Below are 17,500 nucleotides of genomic sequence, written 5' to 3'. Positions count from 1 at the left end.
ATTTCAGCTGTATAGCCTTCATCAGGCATCATGAAGGCTATGCAGCCAAAATATTGTGACTTTTAACACTATAATCCCAGAAGCCTACGAAAAAACTCATAATCCCAAGCCACCTTAAATTTCCTTGTACCTCCTCGTCAGAGTCTTTTGTTTTGCAAATGTGTCGATCAGCACTGGCAGCAGACAGCCTGCTGTCCCATCCCCCACCAAAGAGGTTTACTCATACACAAAGTTCCCCTAGCACAAGTCTGTTTATCAGGGTATGAGGTGCCTTGAATTGTATAGGGTAAAAAATATAGTGTTATGTGGAACACATACATTTCATGTGTGTTCCATGTCTTACAGCGATCTGTGTAAATAAATGTTGGATGACAGGAAATCTGAGACAAGAAATGTTGAACACATAACTAGAACAGAAACTTTTTTCATGTTCCACTAATAATTGGCCAAATGCAGACGTGAAGTGTATAATGTGTGAAGACTGAAGTCCAAATATCAAATAACACTTTGGTGTAGAGGTAAGAACAGCTGTCTCCAAGTCAAGAGGTGGCGGGTTCTATCCCGGGCTTTCGTGCATTAACTATTTTGAGTAGTGAGCAGCTATTTATTACTACTGTTACAGAATAAAAACATTCATTTGATTTATTTGAGTCCGTAACAGCCGGTGTAAATGTATGGTACTTGTAAAAGTCAGTGTTTTGATTCATTATTTACTTTTATTCTGTCACTCACATTCATGCTCTCCCCAATCTGACACTGTTAGTTTTCAAGTAAAGACATGCTATAACAGAGGTGAACTCAGATGAGGATGATGGTTCTACATCGGAGAAAGAGAACAGAAGCCCTCCCCTCAAGAAACGTCCACTCACGCATAAGAATAACACAGCTGCAACAGTTATAAAGGCGAAAGATGGCACCGTTTGGATACAGCTAGAGGTCCGGTGTCATCCAGCCAGTGAATCTGTCCTTCAACGAAGATAAAGTCACAAGTAGACTGCAGAGAGCATGAGTTTTTTCGTAGGCTTCAGGGATTGTAGTATTAACTTCTTTTCTTTTCAGCACAGAAATAACCTTTAAACTTTTTTTTTATATTTTAATTATCCCATGTAGATTGTAGTAATGGTCTAGACAAAACTTTAATCTCACACTTTCATGGAGAATGGACATAACAGATAGTCACACAGATCTGATAGAACAGAAGCCTATGATAACTAACACTGGACAACAGCAGATGCTATCAAATACATCCTTGAAAAAGATTTCACATTACTCATGTTACATAATCCACATGTCAAGTCAGTCATATTTTCATAATGGTAAAATATTGTTTATATTTTTATATTTTTTGGTAAAATATTGTTAACTAAATAACTGGAAAATGAAAGTAGTCCAAAGACAGGAAGCCTCTTCACAAGGGATTATGCTTTTTATCTGAAGAAAAGGACTCTTGACCAATGAATGAGGGAGTGGGTAGGGTGGATCTTCGATTCCAAAGTGCAGTCCTTTTGTGAAGAGGCTTCAGTTTGACTTCTTTCATTTTCGGGAGTTATTTCTTTAATAGTGTTAGCAAAAAATACCTCACTACAAACTACATTAGATAAGTTACATAAATAATATAATTTTTGGGTGGACTTTTTCTTTAAGTTTGGCTTATGTACTGGTATAAAAGTAATTAACTAGAAAATATTCATGTCTTTTAACAGTCTTTGACACTATATGACTATTATATGTTTATGATAGCTTAATGTTTATATTCTGATTACTCTAAACATTAAACCTCTGTTTATTAGAACAGGTTTGTATCATAATTATATAACATTATATTCTCATACCTGCTTAATCCAATTCAGGGTCACAAGCGGCTGTAGGTTATTCTGCTGGCATCTTATGCAAGGCAAGGAAGTATACTTTCTTGCTAAATTCAATTTATGTGTTTTTATTCACTTTAATACCTAGTTAAACTTTTTTCACTAGTCATAATGGAGATGATTTAGAGGACTAGGGGGGGAACTAATGAGATACATCAAAGTCAATCCTGCAGCTTTCATGTTCTGAAAATGTTTTTTTAAATATACCGTACTATGTAAAAGTCTTATTTTAAGTCTGTTTATTTGCTTTTGAAAGCACTAGAGTAAAGACACTAGAATAAATGCAAATAACCATTAACAAAATAAAATTAATAAGAATTTCTTTTGTTTTTCAAAAACTCATTGTTCACCTTGTGAGATGGCTAGAACAATACAGGTGTTGTTTCTGAAACCTCTCCTTCTGGCTTCTTAGCCAATGTATATTTTATGTAAATTCCACCAATGGCACAACTCATGCAAATTAAGGAAGGGATGCAAATGGCACAATTCAACAAATAAATGTATTGGTCTGTGACCACAGATCCTGTGGTGCTTCAAGGAGATGTTTGGAAATGGCTGGACAAACAGCCTTTAACCAGATATAAAATCATAGCATTATATCAACAAGGCCATACCCATGCGAGCAGTAGCAGACTAAACTGGATTTTTAAGATGTGCTTTTCAAGCTCTGATAAAGAAATTTGAAAAACCTGGACAAACAAAAGAAAGATAACACAATGAAAGACCCAAACTGCTGTCAGCACCTGATGAACAATGCTTAACGGTCACTTCCTTAAAGTTCAGAGAGGAATCCAATGAAGTGCTTGCTCAGTATCCCTTGGCTTCAAATGGCAAGTAGAGACTTCCGTCACACCCAGAAGTTTTAAAAGAAATGGTCTTCTAGTGCATTTTGTAGCTAAGGAAATATCATTTTAGAAAGGCAACAAGCAAAAGAGATTGCAGTACACAGAAGTCCATGACACAGTGACCAATTGCAGAAAGTGTTACGGAGCGATGAGTCCAAATTTAAAATGTTTGTCTGCCAAACATACTAGTATGTCAGAAGAACAGTACATTGATACCTGTATGCAGCCATGTGTGAATCACAGTGGCAGCTTCGTCATAGTCGGGGGGAGGGGGCATTTCAGCCATCAGCATAGGGGATCCTGGCAAAATCAATGGAATATTGAGAAATATAAACAGATTTTGATTAATCATGCCATAACTTTGGGAAAGTTACAGGCAAAAATATCATCATAGTAATGGCCCTAAAACACTGCAAACACAATTAAGACCTGTTTGAGGAAGAAGTCTGCATGTAGCACTTGAACAGTATTAGACTAGCCCCAATATCAAGGTACTGTAAGTGAAGCTGTATGAATTATCTTGGGCAGGGAAAAGAACAAAAAGCAGCTAAAGGCAAAAGAAGAGTTATGGCAGATCCCTAGAAAAAGCCAGGAAGAATTTTCCAAAGAACTAGCTGGAAAGTTTTATATAGTAGTTTACCAAATTGAATTACTTCCATTTTACGTTCCATGCAAAAAATTACTTCTTGTTACTTTTTGTTTTATTAGTATTTATTTTTGTGCATTTTAATGTTTTATATAGGGTTTTCACAAGCAGAAAACACTGCCCAGATAACTAGATTTAAAATTATTTTTTTGGATGTCCTAAGACTTTTGCATAGTAATGTTAGCATTCAAAATTTTAAAAGGGTATTTTTTAATTTTTTTTTTATTTAGTGATTTAAATCAGATGGAAGCACAGTGTCATGGTTATAAATGCTACTGCCTCATGGATCCAGTGTTCTGGGTTCATATTCTGATCCCAGTCATTGTCTATATGAAGTTTATAAGTATCCCAGTGTCCATAAGGATTTTTTCTTCCAGGTGCTCTGAGTCTTCTCCCATTTCCTCAAAGACTTCCGCATTCGGTTGATGGCTGAGTTTGGAATGGTCCTACATTTGTGCATAAGTGTCCACTTTGAATGACTGCAATACCATCCAGGCTTGGCTCCTGCTATGGCTGTGATGCCCCTGAAAAAGACTCCACTCCCTTGTGATTTAAAACTGGACTTACAGGTTTAAGAATCTTGTCTAACTGTATGGCTCTATGTATGCAAGTCTGCAAAATAACATACTTCAGATAGCATCCGTGAAGTTTTCTATCTATATATCTATATACACCTTTCTGTAAAGCAGCTGTTAGTTTAAAGATTGTTTGCAGTGGCCACCCACTCTGCAAAGAAAAAAGGAAATCTTTGGAAGAACTTTCAGTAGTGGTATATTAAGAATGGAGGGTAGAAAAGGAATAATGGATTAAGTTAAAACATGCTGGGAGTGTTCTGATGTCACGAGCTTGCCTTAGGCACATTTCAGGCTGTGCAAATCATTGTGGTTGGACTTTAAGTGATTATCATATCTCTTTCTAGTCATTTTCATTAACTCTTTACTCTGTGTCTTCTTAAATAATAATGCCACTGTTTCAAATTTTATTAGAGCTCTGAAAATACATACAGTTCCATATCTGCAAAAAAGTTTCATTGTCTTGGAGTCTCTATCTTACAATGACAATAACAGAATAACGCATGAGTTACAGTAATTCATTTTAATCCCATCTGCTAAGTACGACAACATTAGCATTTCAACTTAATTAAAAACACCCTTAAAGCAGCAATGTTTTAATCACTTCATTTTATTTACTCTCCCCTGGAATCACTTATAATTGTAACTTTCTATTTTTTAATAATGAGACATTTTTCCACTCTCTGTGCATCTCACACAAAAAGGTGCTGTCGATAATTAGCAGTCCACTCATATTACTAGACTTAGGTGTCACAATTGTGTCTCATCCTCATTACAGCAAAATTTAACCTATCTGATTCATTATTGCTGAATAATGTGACTGGAAACCCTTGCAGGCCCTGAAGAAAAAGTAATTCAGCCAAGCAAAATTATCAGCTAATTATATTTAGAATCAAAAGCCCAATAACTATTTGCACACAAATTATGAGACTTGAAGTGAATAGACCTTAGTATTAAGCTTCATAGATTTTAGTAGACAGTTTATTAATTGGAATTGAGAGGTCATTGTCTTGCCTTTTTGACATCAAATCAATTAGAAGTTTATTTAGAATATACTGTTAATGTATACTATATGTTAAAGATTAGAGTTAAGTAAAATACAGTATTAACATAAAGACTTCTCCTTATGAAACATTAATACATATAAAAACATTAATCTTGTCATTTGTTATTAATTCGTAATATATGTTTCTCTGCAGTTGATGAACAGAGGTTTAGAGTACTGTACGTGTGCTACCACAATTCCTAAACCTGTTTTCTTAAAAGTAAAACATCTCTTCCTTCATCATATTTCAAAATGTGAAGAATTATAACATTTGAATCTGAATGTTTCTAAGTTTATGGAGCTAGCTGAGTTTGTAGCACAATGTTACAAGATACTGGGTTGAGATCTCAAGCCCTGGCACTGCTAATGAGAATTTTGCCTGTTCTCCCTGTGTATGTTTGGGTTCTTGCCCCATATCCCAAAGTCATAACTGTTACATTAGATGGTGACCATACACTGGCCTAACTGTGAATGTGTACAAGTGTGCACTGTATGGACCTAGAACCCAGTCTCATCATGTGAACATTAAGAACGAAACACTTTTGACAGATAAGATGAGCCCATTCAGTCCATCAAGATTATTTGGTTAGCAAATAGCTAAAGTATATTTTCACAATATCTCATCAAGATACTTTAAAAGTTGTCTAGTTTTCATTTTTCTTTTCTAGTTTGATTAAGTAGTCCTTTGTTGTATAAGTTCAACTTGGTTCTATCCAATGTTATTTCCTTCAAATAAAAATTTAAAAAGTCTAGTTTTCCGTTTCAGTTATATGACTTGATAGTCTTTTCCACAAAACAGTACTATGAGAATGGCCACACAACCATGAACTATATCGGCTGTTTAGAAATGGATAAATGGATGGTTAATGTATTAAATTTCACAGAGCACAGTTAGGTGAAACTTGACATTTTAGTGTCTAATTATTAATTAGTTTCATAACAAATGAAGAATTATGTTTAATCTTCATAGATTTTATTAGTTTTTTTATGTTTGAGGGAAAATTGCTGCAAAGTTATTTGTGATTAGTTCCAAACCTATACTGTAGATTTACTAGTTAAAAAGTTATTATTCAGAATGTAGCTAAGTATTGGGCTTTATCATTGCCTGGTTTGGGAACAGCAGTGTTCTTGAGAACAAGGTCCTACAATAGATAGTACAGCAGATAAGCATTAGGGCCTTTCTGTTTTCCATTAAAGACTTCTTTATCAAGCATTGCATCCGCAAAGCCTACAGCATTGTGGAGGACCGCTCTTAATTCTCCACAGTCTCTTTGTCCCACTTCCATCTGACCTAAGGTACCATAGCATCAGAACCAGTTCTGCAACCGCTTCAACCCCATGGCTGTCTGGACTCTGACTAACCCCCCGCCCCGCCTTCAGATCTACTCCTAGTACCTTATTTATATGCAATATATTTGTTACTACTTCTGTTTTTACTATTTATTGTTGTTATTATTCATTTATTTGTTACTATTTAAATTTATTACTATATGTTCATTACCTATTATTTATGTATCTATTTATATTATTGTTATTTTCTTGTCTTGCACTTGTCCAGTATTAATGTATATGTTGCACTGCTATCTTGGGGTACATTATTTTGTACCACTGTATTCTTCAGTACTGTGTATGGATGGTATGCCAGTAAGGCTACTTGATTATTAAAGATGTGTAAAACTTTCAATATTTATTTTCTCAGTTTACTAGGAGCCCATAAAAGGAAAAACATTGCATTGCAATTTGAGTGATACTTTGTTCCTCTTCTGTTGGTTAACTACATTTCTTACCAGGAAGATGAATCCTTCATGTTATATACTTTATGTCAGGTCATTTATAATGTGACTATATACTGTAAATATGTACACTGCATATTTCATGCCTACAGTAACATACAGTTTTGTAAAGTATTTCACAGCAACTGTTAGTTTACTTAGAACATTAAAATTGCATTTCTTTTTAAGACTTATGTGTCCTCTTTAAGAAGGTACAGTAAACCAAAAAATAAAACATGAATGCACATGCCAGTCTGTTTTCATTTTATTTCAGCATTTTATTTTGAACATGATCAGGTTTCAGATCAGAAAATTATAATTGAGCCTGAGTACTAAAAGCAGATGTCACAAACAAAAACATGTAGGGTTTAAGAAAACTATCAACATTGTTAAACATAAACTTTTTTTTCTTTAACTGCTGTTAATGTATACTTGTATATAAAAATATATAATTTGCACTCTGTTTTTTCTCTTCATATAATTAGGTGTAGTATTATCTGTATTCATTTCAAAATACAAAGTCGTATTCTGTTGTTCTGTTGATTTATTCAGCACAGTCAAACTGAGATTTACAGGAATATTTCATTTTAACCAGTTGTTGGATGGTTTGTTTTTATACAATGTTTTCTTTTTTACACCATTAAGTTTATCGTTTTGTTCTATATGTAATGAACATTGCCTTTGTATATATAATTGAATATTTACCTTCATCTTCACTTATGTTAAAGGTTAGAAGCTGTTTATTGTGGATGCTACCCTTTGTGCCCAAAGGCTCTTGTTTACCCTGAAATTTTTCCAGGTATGCAAGTACAAGTGCAAAACCACTGAGTTTTACCATTATCATTATTAATAAAGCTTCTAAGAAGCACTAATAAACTTCAGAGATTTTTTACTTTTAAAAATGTTAAAGGTTACTTTTCCTTCATCGTATACTATATACAAATTTTCCCAGTCTTGTTTTGTTATTATCAAGCTATAAAATATACAACATACGATTACAGAAGGCTATCTTAATTCTGTTCCACTACCTTAAAACTCAGCCATAGAGGATGCTCAAAGAACCTATAATCACAAATAATAAAATTCCTTTTCAGTCTACATATCCATCTCGAGTGTTTCATTTAGTAAAAGACTTTTAATCCACCCAAAGGAAATTCATAGTGTGCATACCATAACCATGCCGAAGTATTTTGCATTAAAAATCCTTTTGAGTTGAGGTAAATTTGAAAATCATGCTTAAATAATGTACAACATGAGACTGCACAGAGCAATATACATTTTTAATTACTAAAGTGACTAATATCTAGGTTGTGCTTTGAGGTTTTAGTTTCATTAAAAATGTATCTGTTTTCCTTGCAGCTGAATATCTATACTCTACACCTGAACAACTCTTTAAGAGACTTCAAACTTTCTGCAAAAAAACAGACCTTGTAAGGAAACATCACGTTAAGGTAGCAAATATAAAGAATTATCATGGGCTCTAATTCCAGCTATCATTAACATTTGCAAACGTTAAAATAAATGTGTTGGGGCTTTTTTTCAAGACAGATATAATGACTGGTGCAAGTGAAGACTAATTAACATTTACATAAGGTGAAGGTGAAGAAGTATTAAAGTTGAGAAATTTATTTATTAAACACAAAACTTGTGTAATTTGCTTTTATTTGGATTATCATTCATATTTTATTTTGGAGGAGATTAGTTTGCAAACATATAGAGAATATTTGGTTTTGCATTTATTGCATCAAAGAGAAAATTAAAGTACTTTATTAAACCTAAAATAAATGTTTCATATTCCAGTTTCATCTATTTACCACAATAGGTACATCATTGTCACTTTAAATTTAAAATTAGATTGTATAAAATTTTATATGCTTCATAAAATCTAACCTTAGGAAGTTCTAATATCAAAATAAGTTTTTAGTTGACCTTTGATGTTTGCATATGTGATAATTAGCCTGATTTTTCTAAAATATAGCACACAGAAGTATGTGTTAGGATAACATTGTCTGCAATATGCCCTTACTGAACTTGTGGTACTACAAACTATATTTCTGGCATGTACAGTGGTGTGAAAAACTTTTTGCCCCCTTCCTGATTTCTTATTCTTTTGCATGTTTGTCACACAAAATGTTTCTGATCATCAAACACATTTAACCATTAGTCAAATATAACACAAGTAAACACAAAATGCAGGTTGTAAATGGTGGTTTTTATTATTTAGGGAGAAAAAAAAATCCAAACCTACATGGCCCTGTGTGAAAAAGTAATTGCCCCCTGAACCTAATAACTGGTTGGGCCACCCTTAGCAGCAATAACTGCAATCAAGCGTTTGCGATAACTTGCAATGAGTCTTTTACAGCGCTCTGGAGGAATTTTGGCCCACTCATCTTTGCAAAATTGTTGTAATTCAGCTTTATTTGAGGGTTTTCTAGCATGAGCCGCCTTTTTAAGGTCATGCCATAGCATCTCAATTGGATTCAGGTCAGGACTTTGACTAGGCCACTCCAAAGTCTTCATTTTGTTTTTCTTCAGCCATTCAGAGGTGGATTTGCTGGTGTGTTTTGGGTCATTGTCCTGTTGCAGCACCCAAGATCGCTTCAGCTTGAAATGACGAACAGATGGCCGGACATTCTCCTTCAGGATTTTTTGGTAGACAGTAGAATTCATGGTTCCATCTATCACAGCAAGCCTTCCAGGTCCTGAAGCAGCAAAACAACCCCAGACCATCACACTACCACCACCATATTTTACTGTTGGTATGATGTTCTTTTTCTGAAATGCTGTGTTCCTTTTACGCCAGATGTAACGGGACATTTGCCTTCCAAAAAGTTCAACTTTTGACTCATCAGTCCACAAGGTATTTTCCCAAAAGTCTTGGCAATCATTGAGATGTTTCTTAGCAAAATTGAGACGAGCCCTAATGTTCTTTTTGCTTAACAGTGGTTTGCGTCTTGGAAATCTGCCATGCAGGCCGTTTTTGCCCAGTCTCTTTCTTATGGTGGAGTCGTGAACACTGACCTTAATTGAGGCAAGTGAGGCCTGCAGTTCTTTAGACGTTGTCCTGGGGTCTTTTGTGACCTCTCGGATGAGTCGTCGTCTGCGCTCTTGGGGTAATTTTGGTCGGCTGGCCACTCCTGGGAAGGTTCACCACTGTTCCATGTTTTTGCCATTTGTGGATAATGGCTCTCACTGTGGTTCGCTGGAGTCCCAAAGCTTTAGAAATGGCTTTATAACCTTTACCAGACTGATAGATCTCAATTACTTCTGTTCTCATTTGTTCCTGAATTTCTTTGGATCTTGGCAAGATGTCTAGCTTTTGAGGTGCTTTTGGTCTACTTCTCTGTGTCAGGCAGCTCCTATTTAAGTGATTTCTTGATTGAAACATATGTGGCAGTAATCAGGCCTGGGGGTGGCTACGGAAATTGAACTCAGGTGTGATACACCACAGTTAGGTTATTTTTTAACAAGGGGGCAATTACTTTTTCACACAGGGCCATGTAGGTTTGGATTTTTTTTCTCCCTAAATAATAAAAACCATCATTTAAAAACTACATTTTGTGTTTACTTGTGTTATATTTGACTAATGGTTAAATGTGTTTGATGATCAGAAACATTTTGTGTGACAAACATGCAAAAGAATAAGAAATCAGGAAGGGGGCAAATAGTTTTTCACACCACTGTATATACATTTAGTTCCATAAATATTTGGACAGAGACAACTTTTTTCTAATTTTGGTTCTGTACATTACCACAATGAATTTTAAATGAAACAACTCAGATGCAGTTGAAGTGCAGACTTTCAGCTTTATTTCAGTGGGGTGAACAAAACGATTATATAAAAATGTGAGGCAACTAAAGCATTTTTTTAACACAATCCCTTCATTTCAGGAGCTCAAAAGTAATTGGACAATTGACTCAAAGGCTATTTCAAGGCCCGGTGTGGGCAAGTCTGTCATTATATCATTATCAATTAAGCAGATAAAAGGCCTGGAGTTGATTTGAGATGTGGTGCTTGCATGTGGAAGATTTTGCTGTGAACAGACAACATACGATCTAAGGAGCTCTCCATGCAGGTAAAAGAAGCCATCCTTAAGCTGCGAAATCAGAAAAAACCCATCCGAGAAATTGCTACAATATTACGAGTGGCAAAATCTACAGTTTGGTACATCCTGAGAAAGAAAGCAAGCACTGGTGAACTCAGCAACGCAAAAAGACCTGGACGTCCACGGAAGACAACAGTGGTGGATGATCGCAGAATCATTTCCATGGTGAAGAGAAACCCCTTCACAATAGCCAACCAAGTAAACAACACTCTCCAGGGGGTAGGCGTATCGATATCCAAGTCTACCGTAAAGAAAAGACTGCATGAAAGTAAATACAGAGGGTGCACTGCAAGGTGCAAGCCACTCATAAGCCTCAAGAATAGAAAGGCTAGATTGGACTTTGCTAAAGAACATCTAAAAAAGCCAGCACAGTTTTGGAAAAACATTCTTTGGACAGATGAAACCAAGATCAACCTCTACCAGAATGATGGCAAGAAAAAAGTATGGAGAAGGTGTGGAACAGCTCATTATCCAAAGCATACCACATCATCTGTAAAACACAGTGGAGGCAGTGTGATGGCTTGGGCGTGCATGGCTGCCAGTGGCACTGGGACACTAGTGTTTATTGATGATGTGACACAGGACAGAAGCAGCCGAATGAATTCTGAGGTGTTCAGAGACATACTGTCTGCTCAAATCCAGCTAAATGCAGTCAAATTGATTGGGCGGCATTTCATGATACAGATGAACAATAACCCAAAACATACAGCCAAAGCAACCCAGGAGTTTATTAAAGCAAAGAAGTGGAAAATTCTTGAATGGCCAAGTCAGTCACCTGATCTTAACCCAATTGAGCATGCATTTCACTTGTTGAAGACTAAACTTCAGACAGAAAGGCCCACAAACAAACAGCAACTGAAGGCCGCTGCAGTAAAGGCCTGGCAGAGCATTAAAAAGGAGGAAACCCAGCAACTGGTGATGTCCATGAGTTCAAGACTTCAGGCTGTCATTGCCAGCAAAGGGCTTTCAACCAAGTATTAGAAATTAACATTTTATTTCCAGTTATTTAATTTGTCCAATTACTTTTGAGCCCCTGAAATTAAAGGATTGTGTTAAAAAATGCTTTAGTTGCCTCACATTTTTATGCAATCGTTTTGTTCACCCCACTGAATTAAAGCTGAAAGTCTGCACTTCAACTGCATCTGAGTTGTTTCATTTAAAATTCATTGTGGTAATGTATAGAACCAAAATTAGAAAAAAGTTGTCTCTGTCCAAATATTTATGGACCTAACTGTAGTTAGGCCTTTATAGATCAAGCTAAGACAGAAACTTAGCTTACTTAAAGAAAACAAATAAATACACCTGAGGTAAAGAAGAAACAATAATAATACCAACATGCCACTATCCATTTTGATTATATTTTGAAACTGATGAATTACTAATTCCCTGTAAAAATTAAAATCATAGTGTGCACATGTCTATAGCTGTAAAGCACAACCTCTGTTTGTTTGCTTTGTATGCATATCTTAGTTTTTTAAGCCAAAATCTTGCAATTTGGCACACAAGTAGTAATCATTATATGTCCGGTTTCTAACATATAACTACAGGACTTACCTCACCTGAGGAGTAGTGAGTGCATCATGGTGTAAATGCGAGTGGCAAGAAACACTACATTATCATCTTTTGACAGAGAAGTGGTGCTGCACAGGTTGTGATGGCTGCATGATCATTACAACATTTGCCTTTCATCCAATCAGGGTTCAATTTCTAGCCGTTACATGTAAGCCTTTTCGTGAATTAAGCATTTCTCACAATAGTTTTGTCATGGCTCCAAAGCCGTTGTCACCAGATGTGTTTAATGTAATATTTCCACAAATTCAGGTTACTTGAACAAGAATGTAGGAAATATATTAACATGTTTAGTTTTTATAGAAAGTGAAGTTAAATGACAATGTAAATGAACCAAAAGTTTCACTTGTGTGTTAGCATAATATCATAATTAAAAGTTACACATACATCCTTGTTTGCACACAAAACTTTTTTGTATGTATTTTTAGGAAATAATTTTAATGTTACACATTTGTTTTTGTTTTTTTTCTTGGTGTATTTTAAGGAAAATATGTCTGTCACAATTTTACAGAAAATACTTTTAGAAATAAGTGCTTAATAGTTCATTTTTATTTCAAAACTATTTGGTATTCATCGAGTATATGTATATATATATTAACCTTCATGTCACATTTTTTAAAGATCCAAATTTTTTTAATTTGTTTTCAACTTGTTTTGAATTATTTTCATTCATTTTTAGGCTACTATGTTGGAGTCTAAAAGCTATGCTACTATTTTTTTGAGTCAGTATGTTCAGCATGTTTTCTATCACATGATCTTGGATAATCAACTGAAATATCCCAGACTCCCAAGAGCTGCCTTGTGATTTTGGTTGACAGTTTGCACAAATGTTTGCTTAGTCCATTTCACTTTGTTTTTTTTTTCACCTTATTTTACTTGCTTTTGACTGTTGCTGGAAAAAAAAATCTTTTCATGGAGGGTAAATAATGCTCGAGCAGACACTTCAGTGCTGTGGCTTTAAGAACTAATTTGGTAAAACTAACTTAGTTCAGTACAGGGCCAGGTTTGGGACTAGAGCATTTTCCATGAACAAGGAAGAAGCCAGTCCTGGACTGGACACCAATTCATTGTAGGGCACACTTAAATACAAACACACGCTCACTCCAGGCCAGTTTAGAGTTACTTAGTCTTATCTGCATTTCTTTAGGATATGGAAGGAAAACTGAAGTACCTAGAGCAAAACCCAAGCTGACTTAAGTAGAATGTCCAAACACTATACAGGTGATGATTGGGCCATTATCTGAACTCAGCCTCTTGTGTCTGTGAGTAATCTACACCATGATGTGGGGCTCCACAAATGCCACTGCCACTGTCAACAGACAGTCAACTGTGTGTCTCTGCCACCTCTTTTGTGATTATGAAACTGCTATCTCTTACATGCTGACACACCGTGAAAGAGTAATGCAAATTGTGGTTTGGGCAAACAGATACTGGTAGGTGTGAGGCAACATTTGCTGAAAATCTCTTCTGCAGTGTTGCCAGTTGTTGGAGAAGACAGGCAGATGGACACTTTCATGCACAGTCCTCATTTTTTGTGCCATTGCCGGATGTGTGACATTCATTTTTGGCATGCGTATTATTCTGCTATCACTCTTAAGCTTCCTGAAGCTGACCATCTTCTGACAAACTGCCTAGTGTCCAGCAGTACCTGCTGTGAACCCTTTCTTAAGCCTTTTTCCACTTTGTGGGAAGCTTGGCACCTTCAGGATTTACCATTAGCTTTCATGCCAGGGATGGCTAATGAGGTTAGTTGGAACTGAACTTCTGACTGTGCTGTGCCATAAAATATGTGTAACTGCCACCTCCACACACTTTTTTCCACTACAGTCATTATATATTAACAGATTTTGGCAACACACAGTCAACTGGCTGAAACTGCAACGGTAGTGCTGGTCAGCTTCCGTTATGAAGTATACCACTGCACACATGTTGCACAAAACCTAGTGGCATACATTTTATAGTGCTATCACATTTGTAGTAGGTGGCCTGCAGTATGGTACATTCAGATGGTCTTTGGCAGTCATTTTTAACTATTTTAACTTGAAATTGACTTTCAGGTGATTACTGTCACTAGTATAGCATTGCAAATAGACAGAGCAGAGCAGTGATATTTATGAGTATATTGTGACCTATAAGAGCTGACAGTGAGACTTAAGCTGCTTTTATATAAATTCTCCATGTGTATCCTTTTGTAAGACTGTTTTGAATTTTCTGTGCCAATAAATCTGATTTCATTGGTTTATGGATTGTGAAGTAGTCATCACTTCCATAATTTCTACAATCATTCCTTTATATACCCTGCTTTACGAGAGTCCTTGATTGAGCTTTAGTCATGTCTGTGCAAAGGTTGCACATTCTCCCCATATCCTTGTGAATACTTCCCACATCCAAAAGCCATATGTGTTAGGTTTACTGTGACTCTAAAATTGCCTTTGGCTGATTGAGGACACCCCATGTTAGATTCCCCACATTGACTCAATAAAGACTTATGTCTATTCATTATAAAACATGTTGAAAAGCAGAAATTTGCAAAGCAGGAATTAGTGCTGAACTTGACACTGGTCCATCACATGACACACTCATGCACACACACACACTGAGACGAATTAGACTCACCACTTATCCTAAGTTATACATTTTTGGGATGTGGGAGTAAAGGCAATGTACTCAGAACATGCAAATTACTTTTTAACCTGTTCAGCGGGTCATTTAACTAGTTGTTTATATATCTAATAATTAAACATTTTATTGAGAGTCAGTTAAAATGTGAGAGTTGCTGCACACATGGACAGCATAATTATGTGCTGTGCATAAAAATAATTGCAATACGTTTTGTTTTGCATATCATAGAAGTAGATTTTCATCATCCTTTCTCCTTCATAACTTCTAAAATTATTCATTCATAGATAGATAGATATACCCTCATTTACAGTATATCAAGAACCTAAAACAACTAAATAAAGGAAATATGCCCTTATGTAATCTAGTTTTATTTGTACTATTTTGGACTATGACCTTATGTGCTGCTAGAGCAACTGAAATTCTCCTAATAAATTATCAGTCTAACTAAACAGGCTCTTTATGAATGAATGTATGCTTTCTGCAATGGATATGCGCCCTTCCAGGGCTGCTTTCTGCTTTAAACCCAAACTTACAACAACAGGCTTCAGCCTTTTTAATCTTTATCTTAAATAAACAAATTAATTAATTCAATAATACATTGATATCTATATATATGAAAGAAAGAAAGAAAGAAAGAAAGAAAGAAAGAAAGAAAGAAAGAAAGAAAGAAAGAAAGAAAGAAAGAAAAAGAAAAATTTCAGAGAGGCTAAAGTACTATTTTGTGAAAATCCAAAATGTTAATGTTATCATTAAAGTTAGTTTAGTTCTTTTTGTGATCTTTTAATACAATAATAACAATAAGAATACCTCAGTACAGAATTCATATTTTCATAATTTTCCATATATTCAGAATACTGTACATTTTTTATAATATTGATGTTAAATTGATTCCATTATGCTAATGCATGAGACAGTTAAAGTTGTAAAAATGAAAGAAACAAAACTCAATTTAACACCTAATTTCAGACTCATTATCGTTCACTGTCTATTAACTAAGCAATGGTTCAGAAGGTGGTTCATAATAGTTAAAAATGCTGACAGGACAGCTCTTTGGCCCTGCATTATTACTTGTAAATTCCATACGTTCTGAAGTTTATAGTCTTAAACTTAAAAAGAATTTCTTGGCTGTGTAGCAATATTTGTGTCATGCTTTTCACTGTATTACAATAATGATGATTATATCAATTATTAATAATAATGTTTTTATAGTCAAGACTGCAGGGAGCAGCAAAAGGTTCAAGCTAAGAAGTATCTCAAACAATACAACACTATGCAATCCATCACAGCCTACATAAACATGCACCCACACTGACATTACATAAGTCAATTGAAAAGCACCACAAAAGCTAACAGGGTTTCTTTGAATCATAGAATGAAGATTATGTGTGAGAGGGAGACTTGCATATTGTGTATAGAAGGTGACCTAGTCAGGCTACTTGGTGTACCATGGCACCATTTCACCATATATAAAGAGACCTATCGTGCTTAGAACTCTCTTTGTGAAGTTTTACATTTATTTTTGCTTGATTTTTTTAATTATGCTCATAATGGTTGTTAAATTAAATATTTTGCATTGAATATTGCTCTGTATACATTTACATAGATACATTAATATTCACTTAACATCCTTTTTGAGTTTATTATTATTGCATGTTTGGCAGACTCATTTACTCAAGGTGACTTATGAGCTCAGGCTACATTGTAGTTGTTTAAGTGACAGGAAAGTGAAATTACAACCCTGCGCATTAAAGTATTATTGAGGAACATTCATAGGTGTATCTTCAGGATGCTTTTATTAAATAAATGGTTTAAATTAACAATGAAAATATGTTAGATTGGTTTATAAAGATAGCACTTACAGTATCTCTTTATAAAGGACTTCAATGTAGAGTTACGCTGTATGCTGATATTAAAATGGTACCTAATTTACTCTATGAGCTAATTTAGCAGACCCCATTCTCATTTTGGGGCCCTAACTGGCATTAGGCCGAGCTGGACACCTGTTTTTATAATAAATTGCAGCCTCCAATTATTCAGTTAGCTGAATCAAAATAATTCATAAAGACATTGAAGCCCTCCCACTCACTAATCTTTTTTTTTTTTTTTTTTTGTTACTACCTAAACGCAATGTTAAAAGCAATGTTGAAAGTATGCAGTGTCTTAAGTGTGATCAACACAAATCTCAAATTTTCCATAATTTTTGGGGGCTTAATAATATTTTATCCATAATTTACCTACTATTGATGCCTAAATTTGTGGAGTGACAGGTGGCATTAGGTGTTAACTATGTCTGCTTACTTCATGGTACCATGGACATTAGAACTGTGTGAAGCTGTCCTGGTCATGCTCACTCAAATAATTTGCTGACTCATCACAGCAGTTGATGGAACAGGGTTTGTTGCTTTTTGCACTAATCTAGTACCTCCTGACTCACTGGCACAAAGAAACCCCCACA

The 17,500-nt window shown here is 35.2% G+C and overlaps 1 protein-coding gene across 2 annotated transcripts in view; it reads left to right on the top strand.

Moving 5' to 3' along the window:
- Positions 1-17,500, top strand: part of gtdc1 (glycosyltransferase-like domain containing 1) — a 252,843-nt gene that overhangs the window by 229,126 nt on the left and 6,217 nt on the right. Inside the window, exons 8-9 of one of the 2 annotated variants that reach the window (XM_028806518.2) lie at positions 7,477-7,547; positions 8,108-8,199. The exons of the other annotated variant lie outside the window; for it this stretch is intronic. Coding sequence (XP_028662351.1) covers positions 7,477-7,547; positions 8,108-8,199 — 163 coding nt within the window. The remainder of the gene's footprint in view (positions 1-7,476; positions 7,548-8,107; positions 8,200-17,500) is intronic. 2 annotated transcript variants of the gene reach the window in all.

The sequence above is a fragment of the Erpetoichthys calabaricus genome, chromosome 8, assembly GCF_900747795.2.
Source record: "Erpetoichthys calabaricus chromosome 8, fErpCal1.3, whole genome shotgun sequence".
In the NCBI taxonomy this organism is placed as follows: domain Eukaryota; kingdom Metazoa; phylum Chordata; class Cladistia; order Polypteriformes; family Polypteridae; genus Erpetoichthys; species Erpetoichthys calabaricus.
This window is presented reverse-complemented; position numbering and strand designations above follow the sequence as displayed.